At 65.7% G+C, this 8,994-nt stretch overlaps 1 protein-coding gene across 1 annotated transcript in view; it reads left to right on the forward strand.

Annotated features, from left to right (window-relative positions):
* Positions 1-6: 6 nt before the first annotated feature.
* The window catches only part of SCRIB (scribbled planar cell polarity protein), a 20,782-nt gene continuing 11,794 nt past the window's right edge, over positions 7-8,994 (forward strand). Inside the window, exons 1-20 of the mRNA XM_011374944.1 lie at positions 7-206; positions 1,329-1,446; positions 1,554-1,632; positions 1,717-1,806; positions 1,908-1,964; positions 2,066-2,129; positions 2,223-2,297; positions 2,365-2,509; positions 2,843-2,961; positions 3,230-3,429; positions 3,513-3,679; positions 3,779-3,909; positions 4,002-4,124; positions 4,815-4,982; positions 5,462-5,836; positions 6,589-6,651; positions 7,137-7,226; positions 7,748-7,825; positions 8,506-8,829; positions 8,920-8,991. Coding sequence (XP_011373246.1) covers positions 48-206; positions 1,329-1,446; positions 1,554-1,632; positions 1,717-1,806; positions 1,908-1,964; positions 2,066-2,129; positions 2,223-2,297; positions 2,365-2,509; positions 2,843-2,961; positions 3,230-3,429; positions 3,513-3,679; positions 3,779-3,909; positions 4,002-4,124; positions 4,815-4,982; positions 5,462-5,836; positions 6,589-6,651; positions 7,137-7,226; positions 7,748-7,825; positions 8,506-8,829; positions 8,920-8,991 — 2,697 coding nt within the window. The 5' untranslated portion in view covers positions 7-47. The remainder of the gene's footprint in view (positions 207-1,328; positions 1,447-1,553; positions 1,633-1,716; positions 1,807-1,907; positions 1,965-2,065; positions 2,130-2,222; positions 2,298-2,364; positions 2,510-2,842; positions 2,962-3,229; positions 3,430-3,512; positions 3,680-3,778; positions 3,910-4,001; positions 4,125-4,814; positions 4,983-5,461; positions 5,837-6,588; positions 6,652-7,136; positions 7,227-7,747; positions 7,826-8,505; positions 8,830-8,919; positions 8,992-8,994) is intronic.

Here is an 8,994-nt window from a genome sequence, read left to right on the forward strand (position 1 = left end):
CCCCGCCCCCCGCCCGAGCCCGCGCCGCGCGCCCGTCTGCCCGCACCATGCTCAAGTGCATCCCGCTGTGGCGCTGCAACCGGCACGTGGAGTCGGTGGACAAGCGACACTGCTCGCTGCAGGCCGTGCCCGAGGAGATCTACCGCTACAGCCGCAGCCTGGAGGAGCTGCTCCTTGACGCCAACCAGCTGCGCGAACTGCCCAAGGTGAGCGTCCGCCTGGCCCAGCACTCGCCGGGTCGGCCCTCTTGCTCGCTGGAGTCCTCGCAGGCCCGGCCGGGCGGGGCACCTCCAGCCGGCCCTGCTGGTTCTTACTGGTCAGAGCTCCACCCCGGGTAGCCCCACCCTCCTCACCCCCTGCGGCACAGGTGGCCATGGTCATCAGGTGCCTACCTGGGGCGGGGATGGTCGCTGAGCCTGGAGGAGGAGCGCGGAGTGGAAGCGTGGGGGAGGTGGGCGGAGTGGGGGAGGTGGGCGGAGTGGGGCAGGTTGGGGTGGAAGGTGAGCCTGGCCAATGCGGAGGTACTAACTTCATGGGTTTCTCTGGAGATGGGGAGCCCAGCCTTCTCCCCCGACTGCTCTCCTCTCCCTCCTGGGTGCTCGGGTGGGTAGGGGAGCCCCCACTGCGCCGCTTGTGCCTGACAGGTCTGCACCTCGTCTACTCTGCTGCTTGCTGTTTCTCGGCTCAGCTTGCTTTCCTTCTCGGGCCACTCCAGCGGCCAGGCTAAAGGAAGCAAGTTACAAAAGGATTTCCTCTTTGGAGACAGGGTGCTAAGTGGGCGGCCCAGTGCCTGGGGGCTGTTTGCCACAGAGGGCGTGGCTCTGCCCTGGACTTGGACGCCAGGACTGTGTCCTCTGTGTCCCTTGTGGTCTTCTCCAAGTCCCACATACTGCCTGCAGGCCCTGCATGCAGCCCCTAGTGCACGTGTGGTGCTTTATTGTTTTCGTTAAGTTTTTGGTGATTGTAAAGTCCTTGTGACAAATCTGGGCATGGCTAGTTTCTGGAGTGCAGTAGCAGAAACTGTCCTGTCCCAGCTAAGATTTAAACATGTAAGATCAGTCTCGTGGCAATTTGGCAGCAAGGAATGTGTCTGAGGGAACAGAAAGTGATCCCGCATCAATAATCGGAGTTAGGAGTATAGCAGGGGGTGTGTGTGCACATCTCCTCCTTGCTTTTCTTGCTGTAGACGGGTGATGTGGGAGGGCCCCGAGTTCCTGTGTGGCCAGGAGCAGATAGAGGCCAGGGGACCCCTGACCTGTGAGCTTGTGTCTGCTTTGGAGACTCCTTTGCTATAGGGCTTTGCCCCACCATCTCACCCCTGCCCACAGCCCTTCTTTCGCCTGCTGAACCTGCGCAAGCTGGGCCTGAGCGACAACGAGATCCAGCGGTTGCCCCCTGAGGTGGCCAACTTTATGCAGCTGGTGGAGCTGGACGTGTCCCGGAACGGTGTGGAGCCCGGGGCGAGGCTGGGGTGGAGCCCGCGGGTGGCAGGAAGGGCTTTGCGCCCCCGGAGGCTGCGGGTGTCTCTCGTGCTGATCCCTCTTCTATCACAGACATTCCCGAGATCCCCGAGAGCATCAAGTTTTGCAAGGCCCTGGAGATTGCGGACTTCAGTGGGAACCCCTTGTCCAGGTGCGGGGTGGCCATGGGGGGCGAGGGGTTGGCAGCTCCCGCAGCTCTAGTCTGGAGTCTGAGGTCCCCTTTCCTTCGGCGTAGGCTTCCCGAAGGTTTCACTCAGTTGCGTAGCCTGGCGCACCTGGCCCTGAATGACGTGTCCCTGCAGGCGTTGCCCGGGGATGTGGGCAAGTAAGTGCCCTCTGGGGTTGGGGCTTCTGGTTCAGCCCCGCTCCTGCCCCTCTCCCCACCTCCCCTACCTCCCTCATGCCCCACCCTGATCTCTGTTGCAGCCTCGCCAACCTGGTGACCCTGGAGCTCCGGGAGAACCTGCTCAAGTCGCTGCCTGCGTGAGTGGGCTCAGGTGTCCCGCCAGTGGCCAGCTAGGGCTGCAGCCCTGGGGACCTCCAGCCGTGTGGTTGAAACAGAACTTGCTCTGTTTCCTGTGCAGGTCGCTGTCTTTCCTTGTCAAGCTGGAACAGCTGGATCTGGGAGGCAATGATCTGGAAGTGCTGGTGCGGAGGGGGCGAGGCTGGCGGGGCGGGGCCCGGTGGGGCCCGGTGGGGCCGGCGAGCCTTGGTCTCAGCCCCTTCTCTCTGTTCCTGCAGCCTGACACTCTGGGGGCTCTGCCAAACCTGCGAGAGCTGTGGCTGGACCGGAACCAGCTGTCGGCTCTGCCTCCGGTGAGTGAGGGTGTGGCCGCCCCCACCTCTTGCCCGGTGTGCCCTGACCTTCTGCGCCCACCCTCAGGAGCTTGGGAACCTGCGGCGGCTGGTGTGCCTGGATGTGTCGGAGAACCGGCTGGAGGCGCTACCCGCGGAGCTTGGGGGGCTGGCGCTGCTCACTGACCTGCTGCTGTCCCAAAACCTGCTGCAGCGGCTTCCCGACGGCATCGGTCAGAATTGGCCCTGGCCCCGGGGGTTGTGCCTAAGGCGGGGCCCAGGCCAAGGTCGGGGGTGTGAAGACCACGTGCCCGAGGAACCAAGGCAGCTCATGGTGCAGAGTGGGGGCGATGAGTGGGGGTGGGGGGGGCTGTGGGCAGAGCTAGCCACTCACCTCGAAGGCTGAAGAGTGAAGGATGCCAGAGGAGCGAGCATGGGTCTGGGGTGGGCGGGAGCTTTCTGCATTCTTGGGGTGCAGGAGGCGGGGTGAGGGACAGGCTGTCTCCACCGGTGGGTGGCCCATCCTTCATCCTCTCAGGCTTGTCTTCACATCATCCCAACACCAGGTCAGCTGAAGCAGCTGTCCATCCTGAAGGCAGACCAGAACCGTCTGTGTGAAGTGACCGAAGCCATCGGGGACTGTGAGAACCTGTCTGAGCTGATCCTCACAGAGAACCTGCTGACGGTGGGTGGTGGGTGGTGGGCCCAGCCCTGGGGGTCGGTTCAGAGTCAGCATGGGGCTGGGGGGGGGGCTATAGAGCGTGCAGAACAAGGGTGGGCGCCATCCTTTTGGGAGCCGGACATTAGCTGGGGCGGCAGGCCCATGAAATGGGGAGGAGGGGCCGGTAGAGAAGAGAGAGATTGCCCGAGGGGCTGTTCCCTTCCTCCCCCATTCCTTCAGCCAGCTCTTACCGGCTTCTGACCCTTCCTCCCTCTCTCCCTTCTCTGTGCAGGCCCTGCCCCGCTCCCTGGGGAGGCTGGCCAAGCTGACCAACCTCAATGTGGACCGGAACCGCCTGGAGATGCTGCCGCCTGAGATCGGGGGCTGCACAGCGCTCAGTGTCCTCTCCTTGCGGGACAACCGCCTGGCCATTCTGCCACCCGAGCTTGCCCACACAGCTGAGCTGCACGTGCTGGATGTGGCCGGCAACCGGTGAGTGCCCGCCGCCCTGCCCTAGCCCTTGAGCCAACGTGCCAGCGGCCCCACTGAGCTGACCATGCCCGCCTGGCCCCCAGGCTGCAGAGTCTGCCGTTTGCACTCACCCACCTCAACCTCAAGGCCCTGTGGCTGGCTGAGAACCAGGCGCAGCCCATGCTCCGCTTCCAGACTGAGGATGACGCCCAGACGGGCGAGAAGGTGCTCACTTGCTACCTGCTGCCCCAGCAGCCCCCACCCAGCCTCGGTAGGTTGCTGTCAGCTGCCGGGCGTGGCCAGGGGTGGGCGTGGCCTCGGGCAAGTCCAGGGCCCCTGATGGGTTTCTGGTCTCTGCTTCCTTTCTCAGAGGACATGGGGCAGCAAAGCAGCCCTACCGAGAGCTGGAGCGATGCCCCGCTCAGCCGAGTTAGCGTCATCAAGTTCCTGGGGGCTCCCCTGGGCGACGAGGATGCCGAGGAGGCTGCTGCAGAGAAGCGGGTATGGGGGGGTGGGGTCCCTGGGCGGGTTGCCTCCACCCCACACCCACCTGACCCCCACCCTGCCCGTCCCTCACCCTGTGCCCACTGCAGGGTCTGCAGCGCCGGGCCACACCTCACCCCAGCGAGCTCAGGGTGATGAAGAGAGGCATGGCAGAGCGGCGGAGCGAGGCCTCCTGCAGGCCTGACCCCCAGCCTCCCTCGCCCTTGGAGGAGGTGCTTATGGGGCGTGTGGGTGCCGGCGGGGCCCAGCCCCTATCCTTTTCATCTCAGGAGCCCCGACATCTCGTCTGTCCTGGGTGTGGGACGGGGAGGCACAGGGCCAGCCAGCTAGCTCACTGTGTTCTGCGGCAGATGCGGGGGCATGGGAGGACCCAGAAGCCGCTGTGCCCTTGCTGGCATAGGGAACAGGGACCTGGTCCATGGCTGGGCTTTTCCGTCGGGTGTCCGCGTACCTTCGGTGAAGGTGGCTGAGGATAGAGGTGGGCAGGCCTAACTCCACTTGTTGAGAAAGAAGCTTCTACCAACAGGGCTGGGGGAACCTTCAGGGCCCCCGGGGTGCAGCAGGGCATCCATGTCACCTGGGGACACACGTGGCAGGGCCTGTGTCTGCAGTGCGTGGTCCATCTGAGGGGCTGTGGTCCCAGGAGGGTACCTGACCTTTTTAGGCTGGTAGTTGGGGAGCTACTTCTGTCTGTTTTTATGACTTTTTTTGGAAAGACATTTTAGGGCTCGTGCCAAAGACCCGTATCTCTGCATGGTATGGGACAGTGGCTGAGAGCCGAGCGCAGACCCCACTCCTTTCTGCAGGGCCTGGGTGGGTGGGAGGGGCTGCTGCGGCTGGGCCAGCAGCAACCCAGGGACAGGCAGGCGGGTGGCCTGATCTTCTGCTTCACCCCGCCGCAGGAGAAGAGGCTGAGCGTGGAGTCGGCCCTGAGCGAGGACTCACACCTGTCCGCTGGCACCACCTCCCAGGGTGAGCCCGAGGGGCTGCTGGCCGAGGCGGAGGGGCTGAGCCAGCAGGAAGCTGCGCCGGCTGCCCAGGACGAGGATGCAGAGGAGAGCTATGAGGAGGTGAGGCTGGCCTTGGAGGTTGCCTTCCAGGAAGTGGGGGCTACTCATCCCGGTCCTTCCCTCTCCTTCCAAGCACGCACGCGGTCAGGACCCGTCAGGGTGCGCGTGGGCCACCTCCCTGTCGCACTCAGCGGGGCCCTGGGCAGGACTGGAGCAGGTGGTGAGGATCTCGCCCCAGGGCCAGGCTCTGCATGGTCGCTGCCTTCCCACGTGCGCCACCGCCGCACAGCCACTGCAGATTGTCCCCTGGGCCCCTCTCTTGGCCCTGATACCACTCACCAGCATCGGGCTGCTCCAAGCAGCGGGCATGGGGTGAGAAGAGCTTCCTGGCCCCCGGCCTTCTCGGAGCTCAGCTCTTATATTCCTCTTCTCCAGACAGTTCTCCATCTTTGTTCTTTGAGGAGAAGAGCCTGGTCCCCTGAGGGTACGGTGGGGGCGAGGTGGGCCAGGCCGCTCTCCTCACACTCAGGCCCTTGCAGCCCACAGTGCGATTTGCAGAGGACACGCTGCTCCTGCCTCTGGAGGAGGATGGCGAGAATGAGGAGGGGCCGCCGGAGGCCCCCTGGGCCCTGCCTGCGGGGAGGCAGCGGCTCATCCGCAAGGACACGCCTCACTACAAGAAGCACTTCAAGGTCTCCAAGCTGCCACAACCTGAGGCCGTGGTAGCCCTGCTGCAGGGGACACAGCCAGACAGCCAGGGCTCAGTGGGGCCTGGGGGCTGGCACAATGGCCCACACACGCCCTGGGCTCCCCGGGCCGAGGACGAGGACGAGGAGGATGTGGAGGACACGGAGGAGACCGTGGCAGAGGAGGATGAGGAGGAGGCGGCCGTGGCCTCTGCGCCCTCCGTTAAGGTGGGTCTCAGCCGTGCGCTCACCTGGCCCAAGCTACCGGCTTCCGATGGCATCGTCACGGTCGCTCATCACGCCCCCGGGTGTGCACTGGCGCTGGTCTCGGATCTCGGGGACGCTCCTGGCAGCTCTGGGCCTGGGTCTTAACGCTGGCCGGCGATGACGGGGCCCGTTCACAAGGGCAGCTGACTCCACCACCCTCCCTGGGCTGGGCCCAGAGGCTCCCGCTGGCTTTGCAGCCCCATCTTGGGGGTCTGGCAGCTGCCCTCTTGCTGCCCAGGCTCTTCTGCCTTTTCAGGCCCTCCTCGGGGCTGGGCTTTCCCGGTGTCTTTCCTCTGGTCCTCAGGTGACTCTCATGGGCCCCCCTGGGGTCTTGTCTACTCCGTAGGCATTCCCTGTGCCCCGCCCCCCGGCACCTTTGTGTCTCCGACCCTTCAGTGGTTCTGTCCTGAGCACGGGCACGATGCTTGGACAGCTGAGGGTACCTGGGCCGTCAGATCCGGGACAGCCAGGCCAAGGCCTAGTCTGCCGTGGGGCCCACCCCTGACTGGCCGAGCCTGCCCTGTTAGGTGGGGCAGTGGCAGCAGCAGCCACACATTCCCAGACCAGAAGGGACGAGGGGCTGGCGCTCAGGCTGCGGGAGCTTGGTGTGGCGTTCTGTCTCCTTCCTGCTGGCGGCGGGGCTGGGTGAGATGGTGGCGGGGTCGGGCGAGGTGGCGGCTCACCTGCATGCCCCGCTGGTCCTGTCCTAACAGGGGGTGTCGTTTGACCAGGCCAATAACCTGCTGATAGAGCCTGCTCGCATCGAGGAGGAAGAGGTCTGTACTCTCGCTGCTCTGAGCTCTGCACCCCTGGCTGCCACCAGCCTTGCTTCCCGGGCTGCGGCCTCTCGTGTCGCCTTCCCCCTCGCTCCTGTGCAGCCCTCCTGCAAGAGCTCCTACCTGCCGCCTTGCAGCTGGGAGCCCTGGGCCACCATGGCCCAAGGGGCCTCCTGACCCTCAAGTGCAGACGGGCAGGCAGAGCACTGGCCTCTCGGCGGGGGCGGCCAGTCCCAGCAGAGGTGCTTTAGCGTTTCCCACTGCCCCTCCCAGTCCGCAGGGTCCCGTCACCCACTGGCAGGCACCCCTCCTGGGCTGCTCTCTGCCCAGCGGTGCCTGCCTCCTCTGGCTCTTCCGTCACGCTCAGGCCGGCCCTGGCACAAGTGTTACTGGAGAGGACTGGACCCTCCCTGTCTCCTGCTGGGCCCAGGGGCAGCCCTCCTCTCGCGGCCCTCCCCGGACGCGTGTGTCTGCTCTGTTTCCAGCTGACGCTTACTATCGTGCGGCAGACTGGGGGCCTGGGCATCAGCATCGCGGGCGGCAAGGGCTCCACCCCCTACAAGGGGGATGACGAGGTGAGCAGCTGCGCCCACCGGCCACTCTTCTTGTCCCACTGTCCCTGTTTGGTCTGTCCTAGCACCTCTGCCGTTTTTCGTTCGGCTTTTCCTGGTACGCGGGGCAGTCGGGGGCACCTTCGCACCTCACGGCTTGCTTTCTCCCGTGTGTTGTCCTCAGCCCCCTGGTCCCCGCTCTCGGGGGACTTGCTCTTTCTCAGCCACTGGGTCTGCACTTCCCAAGCGCTGACTGCTGACACGAGGCTGAGTTCAGATTCCAGAGAGAGCTTAATTTCCGGGCGCCGCAAAAGGCAGCCCTGCGTGCAGGCCGGGTACCTTTGCGCGGGTTTGGGTCGAAGTCGTCTTTGGAGGCTGATCACCCTCCAGCTTCGTGGCACGTGGGGCCGCAGCCGTTTGAGCCCAGCCTGAGCGCCACAAGCCCGCAGCTCCTCTGCACTCGCTGGGCCCGGGGGCTGCTGGGCCTTAGAGGCCCTCCCAGGCTGTGCCGACACCTGGGGGCTCAGCTCCTGCTCATCCTCTAGGGCATATTCATCTCTCGGGTGTCTGAGGAAGGCCCTGCGGCCCGGGCTGGAGTCCGAGTGGGCGACAAACTCCTCGAGGTGAGTCGGCGACCCCCAGACCCTGAGCGGGTGGGCCACTGTGCCTTCGGGGTCCACACAGCCCCTGCTGCCGGGTGCTTGGTTTCCGCTCCCACAGGAGATGGGGACCCCAGGTGAGGTGAGCCAGTGAGCCAGGGGTTCAGAGGGCCCCCTGCTGACCCCCACGCGGAGCACTGGCTGTACCCCGAGCACAGGCCTCTCAAGGGGGTGCTGCCCCTGGCAGCTGGTGGGGAGGTGGCCAGAGCACCACCGGGTCTAGGTTGGGGGTGATTCATGCCCTGGAGCCCCTGCCTGGGCACCTGGCCACCCAGTCCTGGCAGGTGTGTCCGCAGTCTGTCCAGGTGGTGTCGATGCTGTCCTAGATCACCGGGAGGGCTGAGAGGGGAGAGCCTCTGAAGACGGGGTCAGAAGCCTAGTGACCCCAGGTGCCCTAGGTCGTGGGCCTGCTCAGTTGATGGGCAGGTGGCAGGGCGTCTCCAGGGTGGGGGGCACGAGCGTAGACCAGCAGGAGGAGCATTTGCCTGTTTCCTTCAGCCAACTTGCGTCCTAGCCCTAGGGTTGCACAGATGGGAGTGGGGCCCACCAGGGGCAGTGGCCGTTCCCCGTTCTCCTCATCTGTGGAGGGCGTGTGTGGAGCCTGCGTGGCCGTTGCCCGCTCTGATGAGGGCTGCGGTCCATAGGTGAACGGCGTGGCCTTGCAAAACGCCGAGCACCACCAGGCCGTGGAGGCGCTGCGGGGGGCGGGCACCTCTGTGCAGATGCGGCTGTGGCGGGAGCGCATGGTGGAGCCCGAGAACGCGGTCACCGTCACGCCCCTGCGGCCTGAGGACGACTACAGCCCCCGGGAGCGGCGGTTTGGGGGCCTGCGACTGCCCCTGCCCCAGCCTGAGTCCCCGGGGCCCCTCCGACAGCGCCACGTGGCCTGCCTAGTGCGTAGTGAGAAGGGGCTGGGCTTCAGCATCGCTGGAGGGAAGGGCTCCACGCCCTACCGGGCTGGCGACGGGGTGAGCAGGCCGACGGCGGGCGAGCAGGGCGGCGGGACAGGGCCGGGGCAGCCCGCAGGCCGGCCCCCTGCACGGCTCTTCCCCCCACAGGGCATCTTCATCTCCCGCATTGCCGAGGGTGGCGCTGCCCACCGGGCAGGCACTCTGCAGGTCGGCGACCGTGTC

This window comes from Pteropus vampyrus, unplaced genomic scaffold, assembly GCF_000151845.1.
Source record: "Pteropus vampyrus isolate Shadow unplaced genomic scaffold, Pvam_2.0 Scaffold256, whole genome shotgun sequence".
Taxonomy (NCBI): domain Eukaryota; kingdom Metazoa; phylum Chordata; class Mammalia; order Chiroptera; family Pteropodidae; genus Pteropus; species Pteropus vampyrus.